The 23,034-nt window shown below is 37.0% G+C and overlaps 1 protein-coding gene across 1 annotated transcript in view; it reads right to left on the minus strand.

The window, feature by feature from the left end:
* ptpn4a (protein tyrosine phosphatase non-receptor type 4a) overlaps nt 1-23,034 on the minus strand; it is a 78,263-nt gene that overhangs the window by 26,245 nt on the left and 28,984 nt on the right. Inside the window, exons 2-10 of the mRNA XM_044131195.1 lie at nt 22,383-22,537; nt 14,007-14,114; nt 12,490-12,532; nt 11,909-11,987; nt 10,431-10,475; nt 10,116-10,168; nt 5,338-5,458; nt 4,653-4,740; nt 3,189-3,277 (exon numbers count right to left, since the gene is read on the minus strand). Coding sequence (XP_043987130.1) covers nt 3,189-3,277; nt 4,653-4,740; nt 5,338-5,458; nt 10,116-10,168; nt 10,431-10,475; nt 11,909-11,987; nt 12,490-12,532; nt 14,007-14,114; nt 22,383-22,520 — 764 coding nt within the window. The 5' untranslated portion in view covers nt 22,521-22,537. The remainder of the gene's footprint in view (nt 1-3,188; nt 3,278-4,652; nt 4,741-5,337; nt 5,459-10,115; nt 10,169-10,430; nt 10,476-11,908; nt 11,988-12,489; nt 12,533-14,006; nt 14,115-22,382; nt 22,538-23,034) is intronic.

Below are 23,034 nucleotides of genomic sequence, written 5' to 3' on the forward strand. Positions count from 1 at the left end.
GATATGCTCCATACTACGCTGCATTAATGCACAAATCTATGCAAAGGTAGCGCCAAGTGTTGAGTGTGTATAGTACATACAGGCTGACAGGCTCATATCATAATTTTTTATTTGTGTACACCTCTGAGATACAGAAGTTTAGACTTCAATAAACTATAATGATCAAATTTAACAAAATAAAAGGCTTGAAACAAAGATTTCTGTGTAACTAATTACTAAGATATGACAAATTCACCTTCTCAACTGAATAAACTTCTCAATGATATATTACAACTCATTCATAGACACAAGAGTTTGCATAACCTTTCAGAGTGAATAATGTTTCTCTTTATCTTCTGCACACAGTAACATCTACTCTCTTCAACATGCACCAGCAGATTTCCAAGTACTGATTCACCAAACAGAGAACAAGACATAACGAGTGATAAGAGGAACTAACAGCAGAAAAGAGGTCAGTGAGGGCAAACAGATTTGATGGCTGTAATGTTTCCAGGAAGCACAGTTTAACACCAGGACACTGCCATGAAAAAAAAAGAGCTAAAGTTGGAGTGAACTGCATTATTCTGCAGAAGCTCAAGAGAGGCTTAGATATAAACATTCACTGTCAAAACCATGTGAGAGATTTTGAAATACTATGCCAGCCAGTTCTCTGTAAAACTTCTTCTGGACACAGCTCAACTGAAGCTGGCAGCAGGCCGATTAGGGGCAGGTTTATAACAAGGACATCCACAGTTTGAACTTCCACTTCAGTGGAAATGACAAAGAACATAAATATAAACAAAGAACTCTTGTTTCAACAGCAAAAGAGCTTCTCAGCTGTGTTTCCTGTCCACAAAAATCCACTCACTTCCACCTGAGAGCTGCCAGGTTTTCTGTTGGCCAACGAGGACACACGCTTTTAAGCACTTGGCTTTGGACAAGCGGGATATTGGCCTCTGAGCAGTTGGAATTGAAATCTCTGATCATAAAACGTCTGAACAGAGTCTCTGTAACATATGTTTGCTTTCAGGTACAGAGGCTAGTTGAAAAAAAAAAGAGTTAAAACGGGGATTAGTAGTTCTTCTTCCTGATTACACACCTACCAAAAAATCTAGGATCAGTCTAATTAGTCGCTTTTCTAACAGGATGCAAGTCACAAAGACATTATGCTTTTTTTTGGCTCAGCTTTGCTCAACTGACTCTTATTTAACCAGCTTCAGTTTCACTTTTGAAGAATATTATCTTAATTGGTAATTAAGAGTAGTCTATTAGGATTTTTGAATAGTAGGATTACTATTTGGTTAGAATATCTACCAATATCTGTGTCTCCTAGAGTTTATAAATCTTTTTGTCAGATTCTCTAAAGACTGCCAACATTTCCAAACCCAGCATGTTTCTTGACAGAGGGGATAAATGATTGGCTCCTTCAAGATTTCGAAGGGACCTTAAGAGCATGTGACATGACAGGTGGCTTTTGTTGAATCCATAATAGTCAGACATGAAGAACAACATGGTACGCAGTGAAATAAACCAGGATTTTATGAGTCTAGCTCTGTGTTTAAGCCACCTGAATGAATGGATGGCCTAACATGCCTCTGTAGAAAAACAGGTTTACTTTCTAAGCTCCCATCTATTGTGCTCCTCCTTAACACCTAAAAGGCAGTAAAACTAACCAAGATTGAATCTTCTCTCACACTTAGCTTTTAGTCATTAAAGATAAATTCATGAGAAAAATTCAGGCAATGAGATTACAGGTTAGCGATGAGCAAGTTGAAAAATGTACAATTTGCCACTGCACCAAACCTGCAGGTTATAAAGAAAACCCAAGAAAGAATCAGATCACAAGCAGAAAAGAAAAAAACAATTAAGTTGTTCTTTTTTAAAAAAACAACAACAATTGTTTCAATAGTTTATCTCTCAGTTACCACAAATTTACAAAAACTGCACAGAGAAATGCCTTATTCTCTCTTTTTTGCTTATTTTCTTCTTCTCCTCTGAGCAGACGATAAACCAGCACGTTGTCACCCTCTGTGGGGTTGCAGTGAAACGATGTGGTCCAACTGACCCAGATATAACATGAAAACATGTCATCTGGATCCAAACAGAATTGCATCCAAGTTGTGCACAACTACATCTGATATGAATGTACCTCATTGATGATTATAGAAATTAAACAGAGAGAAGGCTGTGGCACTTAAGGCCACTTCATTTAGTGAATATTTCAGTATTGCTCGGCGGTTTTTCATTTTAAAATCTGATGCTTTCTAGATTCAAATTTCCAACTTCATTTTTGGTAATTTTTAACATCCAAATACAAACTTTACAGCAGATATTTCCAGTAGTCAGCTTTAATTATACACTGTCTGCATTAAAGTAGTTGGTCACACCGGCTAACATCTGCTGACTTCAGGTGTTTCACTCAGACCCATAGTGACAAGAGGGTGAAATCATAATCACGTTGTGCTTCCAGATTTCTGACGACACAATGAGAATGTGAAGAATGTAAAGACAAGCTTTGATAAGTCCAGTGTGGCACGCACCAAGCCTTGACCTCAAACTCAGTCAGGACCTTTGGAATGAAAACCAGCAGGAAAAGCGAGCCAGACCGTCTCATCTCTAAATGACCTCATGAAGACTCAACAGCATAAACAGGAAACATATTCATGCTCCAAAATCCTGTGAAAAGCTATAATACTAGAGGAAATGTATTATGTATCTAGACGGAAAGTTGTAGGGATTTGCACCCTGATAAGGTAATGAATGTTAAACACAAAATAACTAGTGTTTCATTTTTAAGTGACTTATTTTTTGTGCGTCTTCAGTGCTTACTGTTTTGCTAGGGCCACACAAAAAATATTTTTTTCTTTTTTGGAATTACGATATTACAAGACACAATATCACCAGAAAAAATGTTGCTAAAATACTAAGAAAAAGTTTTTATGAGTGCAAAGCTTCGATAATTACCCAGCTCTAATTTGCTCTCATTATAGTTTCATTTAATTCTCTTAATTCTTTTTTCTTTTTCTTTTAATATTATGACATTTCATCAGTTTTGTTCTTAGTCTGGCCCTAATAATGCGTCATAGTTTTCTATGTGTTTGGAAGCTAAATAAATATGCTGACCATGTAGCAACATATAAATGCACTCATATCAATGTCACTGTGGTATGTAACTTCACAGGCATGTGTTCAGTTTGGGTTTCACTCACCATGGGAAGTAGTTGATCCGTACCCTGTTCTTGTAAACCACAATGCCAGCAGACATCACCCCAATCAGTATCTCTGCGTTGCTCTGGTCCTAAACAGAGAAGAAGAGGCAACATTTGCATGATGAAGAGAGGGAATAATAAAGCCAGAGCTGAACCAGAGAAAGGAAATATTGTTTTTAACGTCAAATCCATGTTCAAATTCACGGGTCAGATTTTCCAAATCATTTTGGTAATGTGAAGATGCAAACGCTTATATATTATTTATTTTAAAAAAATTGAAAAACCATGTACAATTTTATTTTAATTTCACAATAACTTTGTGTCACTGAAATCCAAATAAACTAAATTGATGTTTGTGGAGGCAGCACGACAAAATGCAAAAAAGTTCAATGGTATTCATCAACTGAACCTACACATTTACCCAGAACAGAAAACACATTAAAAAAACTGACAAAGAGAAAGAAACCCGATGGTTTCAACTCGAAGGTAATGAAAAGGTTTGTGGGCAACAAACAGAACAAATGAACCCATTCCTGATCGCTTTCAGAGCCCACAGGGACAGCTAGCTAAAAATGGATTCCATTAGCTCACTTGCTTTCAACTGAAGCTTAAAACTAAGACTAAAAATGTTATATTTTCCTCTATAACGTTTTATAGAGGAAAACGTTATATTTAGAGTTTTTGAAAATCAGAAGAGATGGACTCAAAACAAAGAAAGCTGATTTCTATAAAAAGGAAATCCCAGACAAAAGAAACGCTGATTTTGTGGTTCTACAGAAGATCATCAAGATGGGAGAAACTATATTCTTAAATATTCTTGACACGGACTAAACTCTACATGTAGTCAGATCAGTTATTATGGATAACACAAGTGGTGCAAATGACTCCTACTAAAAATGAAATTAATCTATACCGTTTCTCCTACTAAATGAGTAAAATCATGTAAAAAGAGACACATTTGATTCAATTTTTAAGATGGATGCTAAACATGTCTGTTGAGAGCACTTGATCATATTTTTTTATCTCAGCACTGTTCAGCTGAATCCATACGGTTTACCCAACAGCTTATCTCTTCATATTTCCACCCCATCGTGACATTATGGCTGCTGGTACATTGCTCTAATTTCCGTCTTGTGGATTCACTCTATAGAATGAGCAGGAAATGACAAGATGAAAGCACCATTCATCCTTAGAGTGGGGGTTACGTAACAAATCTTTAATCTTTTTTCTTTTTATCATTCTACATCTATCCAGCGGATGTGAAAAGAACGACGGTTTCAGGATTCTGCTTTTAAGATGGGAAGGTATCAATGTAAACAACGAAACTAATGGTTTCATTTCCAGTTGCAGAGCTGCTCGCCTCTGCAACTGGTGGCAATATTTAAGCTACACAAATATTAAGTTGCCATAAGCATATAGAAACATATGCAGGAAATAACAGACATGGAATTAAACCTTACTCACCCTTGCATAGTGCAGCTCCACCCCGTAGAGCTCCAGCGAGCGTGCTGTGTTCAGATAATTAAACTCCGACTGGGCAGGAGATAGACCGCTGTGAGAGGGAGGAGGGGACAGAGACAGATGGGGACGAGAGCATAGAGGTGAGTGCAAAGGGAGCGTCGATGATAGGGTGGCAGAGAGGGAGAAGGAGATAAAAGAAAAATAAATCGTCAGCTCCAGATGAATTGAAGTAATTGCAAGAAAAGGGGTCAAGTAAAGGGCAGCGCAAAAGGTGTGTTGGTGTGTGAATCTGTGAATGTCGGAACAGATTGGACTATGCTACTGTAGGTGTGGATATTTCTAAAGATTACCAGCAGATCAAAATGTGATACACATGAAAGGGGGAAATTATTTATGGCTGATCTGTTTGTTACACACATTTTAAAATTCCAGTCAAATTTCAAGAGCATAGATGGATGGATGGATGAATGAATGGAAATATTTGTCAATATTCCAATCATTTTTCCAGAACTGTGAAGTGCTAAAACAAAAATATTTAAGACATTTCCATGTAACATAGAAACTTTAATCTAATCTGGATTTGAAAACTCTTCTTTCCCACCAGAGTCTGTTCCCTCTGTCTTTCCCTGTTTGCATATAATCCAGTCTGATGGCGGCCAGCAGCCCTGCAGCGAGCGGCTCGGCATACCTGTGCTGCTGGTGATGTTTGGAGACCTCTTTGTGGAAGTCTTGTGGGGGGTTGAGGATGAAGCAGAAGTCGGACAGGTAGCCGGAAGAATGCTCCGCTTCATTGTAGTCCCCCAACTCGGCTGCAGAAAGAGAAAAAGGGAAAAAAAGACCAATATACAACTTAAATAAAATAAATCCAGAATGACTGCTGACAAATTACCTTCATCTTATTTGCTAGTTGGAAAATTGCTGGTTCATTTTCTCTGGAAAAACATTGCCTAATTTTAGACAAGGCAGTTTCCTTTTTCCTTTTAGATGATGGCACTACTTCAATAATCAAACATGGACAAAGAGATTTCCACTTCAAATAAGTTTTTTTACAGTGAGTTATAAACTCATTTCATACCTGATCCTGTTTCTAAGCTGTGGTTGAATAATGATTAGCCCAAGATGTTACAACCACTACACCTCATCATGTTCCACCTTTTGTTTGTACTGGTAAGAAAACATAAATCATGATAGGAAAATCATAATTTATGTTCCGTTTTATATTATTTTCAACTGAAAATAGTCTTTACATAAATAAAAACAATTTATCAACTGATAAAAACCAATCAAATTGACAGGCTGGCACCTTATTTGTTGGAAAAAAACAACCTCTAATCTTCAATGTCGCTTAAAGTGAAGCAATTTCAGCCAGAGTACAATATAAAAACTATCGCTATGGCTTTTTAAAATTTTTACATCAGCACCAAACCACAGCTGAACTTTGTTGCAACATCTGTGAATCTTTCTGTAATCCGTTCTGTGGTGTCAGCAGTTTACACAGAAACAGTGCACAGATAAAGAAGAAGTCCTTGTATACCTTCACCCCACATTTTCTGAGAATATGGCCTGCACTACCAAAAAGGGAACTGCATGTGTCATTAAAACCACAATGCAAGTATGATTAAGGCAGTGTGATAGCATCAAATGATTAAAATCTTACACAGCTATGATCAGACGCTTTTGAACTTTCAAGTGAATCTTATCTAAGGTGTAACAGGGGTGTTCAAAACGTGGCATCCGGGCCATTTGTAGCCCTTGAACAGATTTTGCTTGGCCTCTGACTGCAAGTCAAACCTAATAAAAATTTGGCCAAGAAAATAGGAAACAATTCATAACCCCAAAAATTTGGAAATCATCTGCTTTTGTTTTAAAAAGACAATAGTCCTGAATCTTTCTTTGTTTTAGATCTTTAATAATATACATATTTTGTACAACAATTTGTTAATTGATTAACGGGTTAAACTAAAAAGAAAATAAAAATCACAAACTAATTTTTAAATGAATGCATTTTGTGGCCCGCCACTAATTTAAACAAATCAGTTTTGGCCCATTTTGGACTGTGGTAATGTAAGACGCACACATGTAACAAAAAGTCATGAGGAGCCATTTCTAAACAACTAGAAATTCCCCAATCGTTAGTCGAAACAATTAGACATTTCATTACTTTGTGAACTTTAGCAGTTAAAATTACACAGTTTTTTGTTTAATTTTAACTGCTAAGGCCAATTAAGGTCTATAAAGACCACAAACGTGTTCTAATGCATTGTCTTTCCTCTCAACAAACCAATGAGAACACACTTCTATGTACGTATAATGTATTTTTTTTTTCTCCGAAGAGTTTTTGCAGCGCTAGTGGCTCGTATTTTTGCGACAGTAGACAGACAGGAAAGAGGGTGAGGAGAGAAGGGAAGACATGCAGCAAAGGTCGCCGAGACCGGGAGTCGAACCCAAGACATCCATGTCGAGGACTAAGGCCTCCAAACGTGGGGCGTGCCAACACCCTGTGCCACCACAGCACGAACATAAGAATTTTTTTCTTTTAATAAAATTGTTTTATTAAAGAAACACAATTTAACTGTCTCAGACGAAGAGAAGGAAACCTGATGGTTTCAAGTCAAAGGTAATGAAAAGGTTTGCGGGCAACCAACAGAACGAATTAAAAGACTCCTGGTAGCTTTCAGAACCCTCAGGGTTTACAAGCCAAAAGTGGAACCCATTACCTCACTTGCTTTCACCTGAAGCTTAAAAACATCAATTCGCTCAAGTAGTCCCTTGACTGACCTGCAGGCTGGTAGCCTAAGCATATTGACCAACAAATCAATGGCAGCTCAAACGCTCACTGATGCGCACACACCAGCAGGGCTCTGCACAGTTCAGCGTCAACGTTAAAACACATAACAGGGAAGGAGAACAACACTGTGGTCGTGATGGCATCCGCCAAAAGACTTGGATTTAACATGCGAGTTTTTTGTTAAAGTAGTAGGTTTTTTTCTTGCTGTTTTAACTGTTATTTTTTGAATGAAAGGGGCTGGGGAAGGTTTAAGGCTACTTGCAATGATGGGAAAAAGCTGAAAGAAAAAACAAATGCAAAAGAAGAGAAAAATTAAGATAATTGAGGAATTGGCTTGTAACCAGAATCAGTTATTTCCCAGTATCTGCTGAATACTCTCAGTCTGTTTTAATGTTTTAAAAAAAATTTTTTTTGGTAAATGTGAGCAGATGTGAGTAGGAGTAAGGATGTTACGAGTGACTTTTTGCATGCTGTTGGATTGTTTAACTGATGCTGTTTAAATTATGAATTATATTTATTGAATAGCGTCCAGCTGTTTTTATGCATTCTCTTTTTAAATAAAAAAATTACCAGCTGAGTCAGGGCCTACAGCTGGAAATTTGTACCAGAGATACAACCTGACATGATGCATCTTTCCTCCAAGGGTAATTTCTACTGTACATTGTCTCTGTTTTAGATAAATAAATCATAAAATTTAAAAGCAAACACCGCATCAACAGCATTTCTGCGGTTTATTCCAGTTGAGAGAGGCAGACTGCAAACTATAGTAAAGTTGTTCTTTATTCATTTAAGGTTCAAACTTATGTCTACAAATATTAATTTTAAAACTTCACACTTTTTCAGACTCAGATTTCCATAGCTCCTTCACTATTTTACAAATTCTTAAAATGTAAATACAAAAGTTTACTATAAAGACAATGCACATATTTCTACGTTGGCCAGACCGTATATATAAAATTACGTAGCAAAAAAACAGAATGAATGATGTATGAAAATCAATTAAAGTCGATACTGGAAGGTCTAAATGTTAAAAACCTTAAATCAGAAATTGAAAAACGGGACATCTGAATTTTGTACATACATATGAAAATAAATCAAAATCAAATTTTGCACGCATCAGTAAGTAGTATACAAATATATTCTATCTGCTTCAACCACTGTTAGAATACACCGGACAGTGAACCCAATGAAAACAGCCGTTTCAAGTGTAAGCTTGAAATAAAATACAGAAACAGGAGGGGATAAAACACAGCTAAACCGTATTTTATTCCCCTTCACCAAGATATTTACAATGTTGAGAGAAGGTGCATTTTTTCTACAGCTTTTCAGTCAATCATAAAACAGAAACTTAGGACTACCAGGAGAGACTTCAGATCTTTTGAGAATGCAGGCTACAGTGTGGGATTTGGAGTCAGCAGAGTTGGCAGTCGAGCTGAATTAGCAGCATAGCAGCTGCTTCAAGCCATTTTTTTCCTCCCCAAAGCAAACATTTATCTCCATAATCTGTGCTGGCACTGTGAAGAGTGACAGCATGGACCCAGCAACACAGTATGTGTGTGTCAGTGTAGAAGCCGTAGGGTCAGAGCCACGAAGGTCTAGGTCAAATCTCTTGTTTGACCTATATACTGAGGCTGTGCAGATTCCTGGCTAAATATGCCATAGAGGGGGAGAGCAGAGGGACTGGCGGGGGGAGGAGTTACCAGTGCTGAAATGACAAATGAAACAAGGCAGCAGGCAAAAGGCATCAATACAATAAGTAAAAATTTAAGAAATGTGTTGGGATTCAATAAGATTAGCTCTGGAAATCTATTGGTATGAACTAATTTCTAGGTTCACACTGACATTTCCAATAATAAGATTTCAACATTGTGAACAAGCTTTGTAAAGAGATTCATTTTTGACATTTTAACTATTCGTGAGCTACTGAAAAATAAAAAATTAATTTTTTGAAGAAATGTTTTGTGTAGAAGAAACAAAACACTTAATTTCAATCAAAAGACATGTTTAAAAAATAGTAAATATGGCAAATGTAATAAACTGTAAAATCAAAGAAAAATGTTAGAGTGGTCCCTGAATTTTGTCTCTATACCAGTGACTAGGTTTTTCAGACATACTGTACAGTTAAGCTCAAAATTATTCATTATTTGGAGTTAGAGGAATCTATGTTCCTTCTGACTGGAAGTAATATTAACATTTTGGAGTGGTGCAGCCAGCTAAACATTAGGGTGATGGCAAGGAGACCTTCCAACATGGGGCTCATCACCAAAGATAAATAAATGTCAACGAGTCAAAATTGTAATTTATCTGCTCTGGCTGTTTATCAAAAAACAAAAAGAAATGCACATTAAGCTGGAAATATGAAGAGAGACTGAACATCAACTCAGCAGTTAGCCAAACTACTCGCCTATCGATCTGCTTCTGTACATCAATCTATTATTAAAGGTCGACTTTAGGGAAAATCGGTATCGCATGCAATATTTATGTAACCAATGGTAATATAGAAACCCATCCCACCACATGGTTTTAAAGACAATCTCCATGGCTTCAGAGCAGCAGTTGTAAAAGCACTCCAGCAACCACAGTCATTACATTTAACAGTGTGTGTAGCTAAGGAGAGCCCTAATGAATCGCCTTTTCATTGTTACGTGTAATGGGTGTACCCAGGGAGCAATGCTTACACTGAACAGCATAGGATGCCAGCAGCGCAGCTGTGTTGTGAGGACAGGGCAATCTGAAAATAGAAAGAAAAATAAAACGCATTAACTCAAACACACAAAACTTCAAAGATTTCTGCACTGGGTAATATTTAAGATGCAGCTGTTTTCAGAGAACATAATATTAGGATTTGATAACTGGAATTAAAAATGATTTAAAAAAAAAGAAAACTAATTAGCACACCATGCATGAAGCCAGAGGTTCACTCCCATAAAGCCACATTTCATGACTCACTCCACTTTTATAAACAACAGATCCCTAAAGTACGACATGCTCACCTTCCAGTTAATATATCCTGCTTGATCTGAAGGAAATACTGGTACCTTATGGGGGAAAAACACAATATAATGACAAGAGATGAGCAAACTGTGCAGTTGGATTTGAAAATTAAACATAATAGGCAGTGAATGCATTCCAGAAAGGCTGCATTTTGATTATCAACCACAATAAACTAAGGGAACTGAGGAACTGTTCGAGAACTACTCTAAAACTATATGTAAAGCCGACAAGTGGCAAATCTTTTACATTTGAACTGTTCTGAGAATTCATATCTTCTCTGGTGTCACAGTGAAATGCCTATATGTGCAATATAGAAGTGTGTGCACTTTTCCCTAGCTGACAATATTAGATCACAAAGGATTCAGTGTATGTAAAAGCAAAAATTGTGGGATCATCTATTCTTTTATTTATGTGTCAGTTCTATGTTCTTACTCAAATGCACCAGTTCTATTTTCCTCCTTCAGTTTCATAAAATCGCTAATATTAGCTATACATGGAATGTTACTGATTTTATTGATGAACATAGTAAAATAAATTAACAAGCATTACCAGTTTCAATTAAAATTTATATTAAAACTGTCTTTATTTTCCAAATTATTAAAACACCAAGTGTGAAATGTCGCTGCATGCTCAACTTTTTAATCACATTAAAACAGATGCTGACGATGTTTTTGTCCAACTTCTATGGAGATGAAAATGATTATGGTCCTCATAATCCAGCATGTTTGAACTACATAGCAATTAATGCAAAGTAAGTTAACATTTAGGTGTTTTGGGTTTGCCTTCATGGAAATCCAGTATTGTAGCAGAAGATTTTAGGTTCAACATAAAGTATTTGTCTTCTATTTACTAAGCTTTTGCTTTCATTTTAATTTCATAAAAACACCAGCAAAAGCAACACTGGCAGCAGTTTTACTAAAAAGCAGATGTGGTTCCATATATTAAACTTAGCTAAATTTGTATCACACATTTTCTACAAAGCGTGACACATTTGTAGTTCTTGATGGCGTAAATATGCCTTTTTCAAAGGCAAACCTGTCCTGTCATATTTTGTATTTCCGTGATTTATAGACCTCTACTCTGCAAAAATCGGGTTATTGATTTGTTGCATGAAAAATGCATGCTTAGTTTATTATTTGGCAGGTACAAAAAAAGATTGTACATTTTGTTGCCTGAGAGAGTTTTCAACTTGATCATTCTTTCCACGTGGGAAAAAGTGTGGACGCCTCTTTAATGTGGATATACTAGTTTGCATCTTAAAGTGAAGTTGTGAAGATGTGGATCTTTACATATTTAAGTGTTGCTAGAAAGTGTTTAAATAAAATACCTAAAAGTAGCTTTACTTTGCATCCTGCTAAAATTCAAAAAAAGAAATAAGAAATACATGAACTCTGTCTCAAATTCCAGTTAATAATGTGGATGAAACGATGTAAAACCTGTAACATAATGACGCTGTGGTGTTGACGTCCGGACTTACCGTGTGTAGTCTTCCTGAAGTTTACTCGGATCAGCCACAAAGAATTTGACTCTGAAGCTCAGGTTATGTGGAGACCCTCCTTAAGGAGATTAGGAGAAACATCAAGCATTTCAATTATATCAGTAGCTCATGAATGTATACTATTTATAAAATTGACTTTTTCTGCACATCATTTTTCATTCACAAAACTCTGCACAAAGAAAAAGCGAGTGGTGTCTTCAGCCGGTGAGTCAATCAACCGAAATAAAAACAAGAGTTGAAGTACAGTTCAATTATTGCTGCAGGACGACTGCCGGCTCCACTTGAGCTACTCCTTAATTGTCCTGCATGTTACAAATTCTATTACTCATTATCAAAAAAAAAAGAGCAGAGTTGAAATGGAGTTTAATCATTGCTCCAGGTGTTTTCAGAATGGTAAATGACATCATGGACTTTTGCTGGAGGCAAGGTGTGCGTTGTTCAGTGTTACTGAGACTAAACTGTGGATAGGAACACACTGAAAAGTGATCAAGTTGGAGTAGGTTGAACTTTTCAGATGGTTTGGTTAAGAGCTCAGGTGGTGTGTGGTGGATTTCACCTACTTTTTAACTGTTTCCTGATGGGCTTATTGGGATCCAGCCAGCGCTGTAAAATATTGATAAGAACAGACTTAGAGTCACTCTGCACAAAACTGGACCACATCGTTTCAATTATTCACTGGTGGCCGTCAACACAAACACAGAAACCTGCCAAAGGCTCACACAGATAAAAACAAAACAATCAAACAATCAAGATAATAAAACGGAAAAAAAGAAGGCTTGCGCTGAAACAATTAGTCACATTAATCGTATTAACTCATTTATTTAAATAATCGGCAACTAATTCAGTAAAAAATTACTCAGTAATTGGAGTATACAGACTCTAAAAAGGCTATTTGCTGAAAAACAACACAAAGCACTAATTAAGGCAAAACTGCACAAAAATATATACATTTTGCAAATTATAAACCGTCTGTGACATAAACATAGACAAATGATATGTTTATATCATAAATATATCATCTGTCGTGGACATTTATTAATGTAAATTAATGTATTAATTTATTAATGTCTATGACTGTCGTGGTAGAGTGTCATTCAGTAAATAATGACACTTTTAATTCAAAGTTGCTCTAAAAGTTGCATTGAAAGTCCATTAAAAGTGGCAACTTTGCATCAGTAACAAGATAATAACACTTTAATGCAAAGTTGCCACTTTTAATGGACTTTCAATGCAACTTTTAGCGCAACTTGCATTAAAAGTGTCATTATTTACTGAATGAGATTCATAAATGCTCCTTCATGTTCATGACAGATATTACGTCATGTTTAAATAAATTAAGTGTTACCAAATAAATCAACAAATTGGTGAACAGTATCTTTTTATTTAGCTTCAGATGCATATTTTGCCTTTGCTTCAAATAATCAACTGCACACTAAATGAATGCTATGGTAGTGCATTATATGGGACACTTTTACTAATTTTTTTTTAAAAAGTAATTGAATTATTAGCTTTAATGTATTGTTTAAAGTATTTTTAATATTAAGTAGTTCAATGAAATTTGAAAAATGTGCCAATTTCTTAATCTGATTAATAGATTTATCTATTGGAGGTCAACACAGAGATGCACGCTCACACTTAAGGGCAGTTTTAGAGAGATCAATTAACCTAACAGTTGTGTTTTTGGATTGTGTGAGGAAGTGGGAATACCCAGAGAGAACCCACGCAAGAATGTGGAGAACTAACCAAGATTGTATTTTCTTCAATGTATATAACATTTCAGATGCATTATTGTGCATCTATTCCTCAATGGGAGCAATCCCATAATTTAAAAACCTATTAAGCACCAGATGAGTTTTTGTTAGAATGTAAAACATTCGAAATAATTGCCTTTTTACACTCAAGTGTGGTAGATATTAAGTTAGACAAGTGAAACAGTATAAAGTCAGTTTTATAGAAGAATTAGAATCCCACAGAACTTTACTACATAAATCCACAATTGATGACACTACAATAACTTTCCACCAGCACACACACACACACACACACACACACTGCAGACTGAGAGCAGAATACTAACTGGTGTATCTGAGCCATCATCAGCCAGGTGCAGACCAAAGTAGTCTCTCTCGGTCAGCGCCAGGTGCTTAAACACGGCGTCCAGCAGCACCTGGCCGTGATCCGACTTCTGCGGAGAAGAAAAGAAAAACAACGAATAAGCTTGCTGCTCATTGTGTTGCTTGGCAAGCAAGTCTGCGAATCCCATCTTGCAGCTCCCCACTGAAAGGTCAGGGAAGGAACAGCGAGCGAGCCGAATCCCCTTTTCCCACCACAGACATCTAAATTATTTAAAAACACCCTCGCTGCTACAGAAACATTCCATCCATTTAAAATTTATCTGCAACTAGTCTGTGTTGAGCCTCATTTAATATGGTTCCAACCGCATTGGGGAGTGACATGTTTAAGGAATTAAGCTGATGAACTCCTGTGGGCTGCTCTTTTTTTAAATTTATATCCATTTTGAGCAGAAATATATTACCACAAACACTTAATGATGGTATTTTCACATTAATGAATGGTATCGATCTGCTAAAACAACTTAATTCAAATCCAGCTGACTTAAAAATCATCCAAACAGAAGTTAGACCTGACCGTGCATTCAAAAGAGAGAAAATAATTTGACTTTTGGATGGACTGTGGTGAATTGGATGAGAGCCAGACAGCGAAATGTCACACTAATGGAAGCGGGAAAAACGTAAACAAGGGGAAGCACATCAAAGAGTGAACAAAGTGCCACTTAGAAAAGAAAGAAGGGCTGGAAAAAGCGAGGAATAATCGATCGAATCCATCATTAAAACCTCATCGTTCTGAGAGAGCGTAGGACGGGCGAGAGGATAAACTGTGGGAACACAAGTGGAGCAGAAATTCACACCTGATCCTGTAACTTTGAGAGCAAGAGGGAGAAGCCGAGTGTGGAACGCCATCAGCGCTCCCATGGGAGAAAAATTACACACATACACATGCAGAGACACAGTTTGTGCTTTCGTCCACTTCTCCTGTTTGCCCTGGTGACACAGTTACACAGTTTTACAGTGCAGAGTGTGTGAGCGAATGATAGCTGACAGTTGACATGTTGACATGGCAGCCCTCTAGGAGAGCTGGCAGTGTGCGTGCGTGCCTGTGCGTGTATGTCTAGTTGACGTCTGTCAAAGCTCCATTAAATGTTATTGCCTGGGTGCCCCTCTGTTCTTTTTCAGCATTTGAACTTGTGAAGTGGTGTAAAACAACTGCTGGAAATAATTAACATAACAGCAATCGGTTTACAATAAGGCCGTTAGGGCAATTGAAGTGGTTTTGCTCGTCTTGTTGGCAAAACAAAAGTCCTATTAGATCAGGGGTCTCAAACTCCAGTCCTCGAGAGCCACAGTCCTGCAACTTTTAGATGTGCCTCTGCTGCACCACACCTGAATAGAATAATTAGGTCATTAGCAAGACTCTGGAGAACTGATCTACACAAGGAGGAGGTAATTAAGTCATTTCATTCCAGTCTTTTGTACATGTGGCACATCTAAAAACTGCAGGACAGCAGCCCTCGAGGACTGGAGTTTGAAACCCCTCTATTAGATGGAGAACATGTGCGAAGATCAATATTTAAGTGTTACCACAGATTCTCACTTAGATCTAGGTCTGGACTTTGACTAGGCCATTGTAACGTGTTTACACACCTGTTTTGTTGTGAAAAGGGCATTTTCACACCCTCTTCACTGATTGATGTAACTCTGATTACATCTAATTGGCCAAACTCTACTGATATGTAGAAAGAAAATGAGAGTCCCTTTCAAATAAAATAGCCTACACACAAAGCGATGATAAATTCTCATGATCTAGTTGCATCCCACTTATAGAGATAGGCAGGTACTTTACCAGCACATATGGCCATTATTTAGAACAATCAAATAACTATGTTACCTTTAGTTGCTATAAAAATGCCAAATATGACTTAAAAGAAATTTGACTTTGTAATTTAACACCTTGAAATTCGGCCTCTGTCTCTTTAAGGAATTCCTGCACTTTCTGAAACGTTGCCTTCCGAAAGTCTTTGCAACGATTTTACCAGCGTTCCACTGAGAAGTTGGTATAATGAGCTCAGCAGATGTTTCACCAGGTGTTTACTAACTGCTGCTGGCTAGTCTTAAGGAGCTGATTGGGATTTCATTCTCGAAGGCGGCGCTCGGTCCACTCCGGCATTTTGTACAGCTGACTGGCTGCCATGGGTTATTGAATAATTTCTCAAAAATGCATGAAGGAACATTTCAACATGTTGTGGAGACATTATAACATGGTCTAAAGCTCAGAAATGTCAATTGTACATAATACTGTCCTATTAAAAGAAAAATAGAAGTGAAAAACATTTCTGCTTGTATCCCTCTGCTATGAAGACACATTTATCCTCTCTACATGAGAACTCTAGAGCTTTTCCAGTGGTTCTCCTTTGTATGATGCAGCTTTTCAGATGGATGTGTGAACCCTCTGTGAGTCTCACTGCGCTCCCTGAAAGCGTGCACACCGAATGTGAGCCAGTGCAACAGCAAACAGCCGTATGTTGTTGAAATAAAAACGGAGTCACACAGGCAAACAGGTCCGCGTGCGGTCCTTTTCAGTTGTCTTACCGAACAAAAATTTTAAGAGTAGCTGATGGTTCGAACTCACGGAGAATGTGTCACGAAGTGTCACACAATGTAAACTACTGGAGACTTTCAAAGGGGGGAAAAAAACGAGCAAAAGAATGCAAATAAAAGTAAAAAGAGACACTGAGGGAGACAAGAGAAAGCATGGAAGAAAAGAGGTGATTGACGATGCGACCGGGTGAGACAAACACTCTTTGTGCCGACTGAAAAAGTGTCTGTGTGCATGAGAGTGAGGAGAGAGGAAGGAGACATGGTGATAGAGAGCAATCACGAGAGACTGGCTGAGAGCGGGAGAGAAAAGGGGAGTGAAGGGGGAAGATGTGATGATAAGTTTTATACCCTTGGGGTTTATCTTTGGCATCAAAGTGAAAAAAAAAGACCCACAGACAGCGGCTGGAGTGACACTGAAGGGGAAATCCCAGTGTCTGTGTGCCTAGTGACACATGGACTTCCCTTTTGCAACAGAAAGCAAGACTGAACATGGAGGATGAGGTTGTATTTGAGGAGAAGGGAAATTCAGGAACATTACAGGAAGACTGTCCAGACAGAAAAGCATGCTCATAAAATAAAATTTTATACTTACATGCATCAAACCAAAAACAAATCATGTCTTCAGTACTTTCTAAATTACTTTCTCTTCTACCTATAGATTTTTGGCCCAGACTCCTGGTTAAACACTTAATTAGTTGCTTGCAAAATAAATTCTTATCTCAACATTTAAACCACAATAATGGTCCTAACTCCAGCCACCTTTAAAGAATTTAATGGTTTAAATGCAACTTGACAGATGAGTAAAAGAAAGAACATTCTCTGCAAAGCCCTTTTTATGTCTGGATTTTAACTGGATTATTCAATGCAACTCTGGATAGGTTTATAGCTGTATGACGAACCTCTGACTAGGGGTGGGCATTTATCGTATCATTTATCATTATCGTGATACATTTCTGAGGGTAATCATTTCAATTTATTGTTCTTACAATAAATTCCAATAAATGATTAAAACTCCCAAAACTGTTCATATTAGTGGGATCATTAGTTTTACTAGGTTTTGCAACATTTGTTCATATAAAAAATATCAATAAACTTGAAAATATGATTAAATGCAGTTACTGTGTGCAATAACTTGTTCATCACACTTGTTTATGTGACTGGTGAATGCGTATTGCAAACGGGATTGTTTTTCAAGAGCAGTAGTTCTGTTTGTGAGGCTATGATTGCTGTGAAACAAAGCCATAGTTACCTAAGAAATACCAGTTAATAGTTCTAATCATCACTTTTACCGTTATCATGACAGTACCACAATATATTACCACAAAACAGTGTGATTAGAAGATAGGTGTCACGTACAGCAAACTAATCAGCTAATTTGAATTGTCTTCATTATCTTTGGACCAGCAATGAATTTGAATGAGATCAAATAAAGTCTCTGGATTTACACATTCCTGCCCAAATTCACTCTCACTACAGTAAGGAACAGATACCTATGAACATGCTCCAAGCTGGACAATAAATACATTTTATCTGTGATCATATTTTCTATTTTTTGAGGATTTAATTTTTGGAAAACTTGAATTTTCTTTTTTTTTTTTTCCACCAATGCACTTCTTGCGTTTTTATGATTCAAAGTAATGTTACTCCACCCAAAAACTGCCTTTTTTTTTGACAGCATGTTTTAAAGCTTCGACCTATTTTGACTTTGATTTCAGGTGAACTCAGAAAGAATGTCTGAGCTATAAAGCCTTTTATTTTTGAGATATTTTCTGTCGTTTGAGAAAAGCTCTGGAAATAAAGAAGAATAAAACAATAGGAGATTTTATTTTTAAGCTATATCGCCCATCCTTAACTAGAATCAAACCAGACATTCGCCTGTTATAGTGACACTTGAAAATGGAGAAGTGGCTCTGCATTTAGCTCTAAATACTCTGTATTTAGTTCCAACCATGCTCCCATCAACTCTTACCAGCTTTTTTGTCTCGTTATGGGTAACCAGACTTTCTCTTTCTCTTTTTATTGGTGAGAAAGTTAGTGTTTCCTGGAAATGGCAAGAAACTTACCAGCACTGGTTTTTTACTGGTGGCATAAAAAGCCCCACAGTGATATCATGCTGAGCTGGTCTCCATTCAACCAGTTTGATTTAGTAAAGAGGAACAGCAACTGCGTCATGTTCCCCAATCACTGTGTGAAATTGAGATTGTAGATTTTACTGAGAATTATGACCTCAGTGAACGACTAAATCAAATGCAATACGCAAAAAGTTGAAGTGTTGTAATCACAAAACAACTAAAGATAGATTAAAGGACATTTTGTGTAATTTTATAAGGAACTATAAGGTTACGTTTGGAAATTGATTCAGACATGTTGGTAATAAGAGAAATTATGCATTTATTTCCACATCTGGTAATATTAATGTGGTCTGTAAAGCAAAGTGATGCTGCTTTTAGCTCTGCTGCATACTTTATGACCAAATACCTCTTCCAGGCAGCTGAATGTTTACATGGAGAGCAGTGGTTACTATGGTAAACTCTGCAATGCATCTAAATAAATTATCCCTCTGACCTTTTTCTCTATTATTTGAAAGAATCATCCATCAACCTGAGCTTTTAAGCTACTCCTCAAGCTTTCTATCTACTACTGATTCTATCTGATGTTAATTATAATTTCCATCTATCAGAGATCACCCATGCAGCCTCTCGCATGCACATAAGCTCGCTGGTTTCCATGACAGTAAGTGACTGCTTCTGGATTTTCACTCTCCACTAGAATCACTGGCGGGCGGCCAGAAAGAGGATCAATGGAAGTATTGTTGCTTGGAGGATGGCTCGTCTTTCCAGGAAGTTGCTGCGGCTGTAGGCTTCTGATCAATGACTCCGACAGAGACCGAGTCGTTTCATTCAGCGTCACGCGGGGAGGACTGAGTAGTGCTGACGGAGCCGAGGACGAAAGCTCCCAGAAAAAGAAGACAATTTGATAAGTTTCAAAGAGATGTTTCTGGCACTTTTAATAAATAGTCAAAAGTTATAGTTTTTATAAATTAATTTAAAATGGATAGATCTTTTATTGTTCCCAAAAATTCTGGTTAAGAAAGAGTGTTTATAGAAATTTTCCATGACTAAGATCAATTTTTAAAAAAAACTGCAATAAAAATAAAAAAATTAAAAAGACAACTTCTTCTTGTAAATGATATCTTCATACAGCAACCGTCTTCCGTCAGAGGCCTCTTTCATTCACTGCAAGACCAACTGCTACTGGAGATACTTCCTGCCCACAGCATCCTCCTCCATTACAGCTCTTTGAAGATATGGATCATATGAGTAACAACAAGTACGGTTGGACTGAACTGAAAACTTGCTAGAAGCACCAGAAGTCTTAAGACTGGACTGGATGTTCATCTTCCAGTAAAGCAGGAAGCTTAAACACATGGACAAAACTACAAGAGAACAGTTTGGACCAAAGCATATGCTACTGTGAGAATAGCATAGTCAAATTTCAGCAACAGATTTTTAATAGACTTGTTTACCACAGACACTCTCAATTCAATCTGACTGACAAAGACAAACTTAAGAGACAGAACAAATTTGCATTTTTAATAAAAACTTCAAACTTCTCTTTTTCTTTACCACTTTGTGTTGACCAATCATATAAAATATGTTTTCTGACTGAAGCAGTGTTTGATCCATATATCTTTCGGTTTTCCTTCTTGGTCCCTCCTCCCTGCTCCAAATTAATTTCACTTTTAAATCACCTTAATTTTGACCTTATTTATTTTGAATATTCAAAATTTTGTCATATTTAGCGTTAAACAACCATTTTAAATAACTTGAGAATTTGTGTATTCCTTTATAGGGTCTATTTCTCATGTCAAGCATTTAGTTTTTCAGACCAACAATTTAATATTTTATTCCGAGGGGGTTGTCTATGATCCCAGCTCAGAATCCGCAGCAGTAAACCACACATAAAGAAGATTAGAAAGCACAATCACCAAGCAGCAGACACAGAACGGCTTTGTTAAGTATGCATTTCATACTTTTATGAATAATATGGCTCCACACACATGTGCTGTTTTCAACACAATAAGGATATAGTCTGTCAAAAAGAAGCAATTTTTGACTCAAAGGGAATTTCCAGACTCATGCCAACATACATTTGATCAAACACATGACAAAGAGCCTCATGGAGCCAGAAAGACAAATGACTGTAAATCATGAGCTTGTTTGTCACTTCCATTTCTGGTTCATCCATGTGTTTCTAAAAGCGACGACTCGTGATGAGACACTTGGGCCAATGAACTTAATTATTGCTGTGGAAAAGAAAATGGACATAAACAGTGTGGGTTGGGTTTTATTTACATGTATTCCAACAATGGTGTACAGATATATGAAACCTCTAAGCCAGATTAAGATGAGGAGGTGAGGAAGAGAAAGGAGAACTGTGAGTGGAAATGGGGAGAAACATGAGAAGATATAGGGGTATTTTTAGTGTAGTACGTATATTTGGTAAGAGATGCTAATACATCCAGAAATTTTTTTTTTATATTTTTTAAAGAACATAATTAAATTGAGTCATACAGAAGCAAGTACAATAAATCTGATAATCATCCAAAAAAGTATTTATTTGAGTAAAAAAAATATATATATGTATATTTTAAATGCAGAAATTATATATCAAGGCCTTATTGTGATTATGGGAAAGACTGCTAACTTGATATGTGAGCAGTCACTGAATTTTGAGGGGACAACAGAAAAGGTCTATGCTGACTGTTCATTGAGGACTGTCTTTGGAAAGTTGAGGGAAAGGAAAAAGTGTGGCAGAAAAGCAACAGGGATAGCCCCAGTCTTGAGAGAAGTGCAAAGTAAGAATGTTGTGGTGTGCAATTATGCAATTATTTAACTATTTCATGCAATTAACTGCATGAAAAAGTTAAATAAGCTTGATCATTTTCATTCTGATCGTAATTTATTGTTTTGTTTTTTACAGAGATGTCATTATCCATTTTATTTATGTTTTATTTTGGATATTTAAAATATCTTCCATGTCTCATATTAAGTATAGTTTACAAAATTGAAGCTTATTGGTCTTTGAGAGGGCAAACATGTATGATTATGGTACAATCAATATATTACTTAAATCAGGGGTGTCCTCTTTCCAAATTAGAGAAACTTTTCCTTTTGACGTGGAAATCAAGCTCTCAGAATGTTGGGACATGCACAGAGATGCAGATTTAATTTTCCAGCAGCTCAAACAGAATCTATGAAGGACTATCAAAAGGAAGATGAGAGAAACACCAGAGGAAATAATAATTCAGAAGAGCTGAAAGCTGCTATTAAAGCAAGTTGACCTTACTTAACCCCACAGCAGGCAGGCTGATCACCTTTCATGCCACACTCTACTGGTGCAGTAATTCAAGCAAAACGAGTCCCAACCAAATATTGAGTGCATACAGAAACCAGTAAATGTCTGACATGTCTGTTTTAATTTGGTTTCATGTAATATCCTCTTCTAAAAACTGAACTTAGGGTTTCCATTAGCTGGTAGTCATAAAATAAAAAGAAATTAAGGCCTGCCATATGCACTCTGCATAATGAATCTATATAAACCCAGTTTCACTTATTGAACTCAATTACTGAGATTAATTACCTCTTAAATGACAGTCTAAATTATTAACAAGCACCTGTACACGGCTTTACCACTTACATAAAAACCAGGTGGCAATGTGTGAATGATAAATAGCTCATGGTGCTTTTATCCCTTTAATGCACTGGGATACTTACGTTGACTTTGAACGCCTGCACAGTGTTGTCCAGCAGCAGCACGTTGCACACAACCTGTGTGTGCTGCCTGTCTCGCTCCAGCTCCGTCGCCCGGACATTGTAGGATCTGCCAGCAGGCAAGCGGAAGCGCGCGCTCATCACGCTCCTACCAGGCTCTGCAACAAGCAAATACAAGGCACAAAATGAAGACGATGTGTTAGAAAAAAAAAGAAAAATTGCTTGATTATTAAGCTTTGCTCAAACCTGTAACATTTAGGCTGCAAATAGATTGCTAACAATGCAAAACCTCCTGTTGCAAAGCAAACGAGAAATGCGGGAGAGTAAAAGATATAGCCGATGTATGTACAGTGTGTTGTAGTTTTATACAAAAGACTCAGTGAAGGCAGCCAGTGAGCAATGCAAGCCTGTGCAGGTACAGTGAGGCAGCAGAGAATGTGTTTCATCAGAAAAGAATGTATATCAGAGGGCAAGCTCAAACCTTCATAAGTTTTGAAAAAAATGAAAATAAACATATAGTAGGTAAAACATGGGTTAAAATCAATCAATCAAGATTATCTGCATAGCACATTTCAGTAACAATTCAGTGCTTTACATAATAAAAATACAAAAATACAGTCATAAAAAACACAAAACAGTTCTCACAACTACAATT

This window comes from Gambusia affinis, linkage group LG11, assembly GCF_019740435.1.
Source record: "Gambusia affinis linkage group LG11, SWU_Gaff_1.0, whole genome shotgun sequence".
NCBI lineage: Eukaryota > Metazoa > Chordata > Actinopteri > Cyprinodontiformes > Poeciliidae > Gambusia > Gambusia affinis.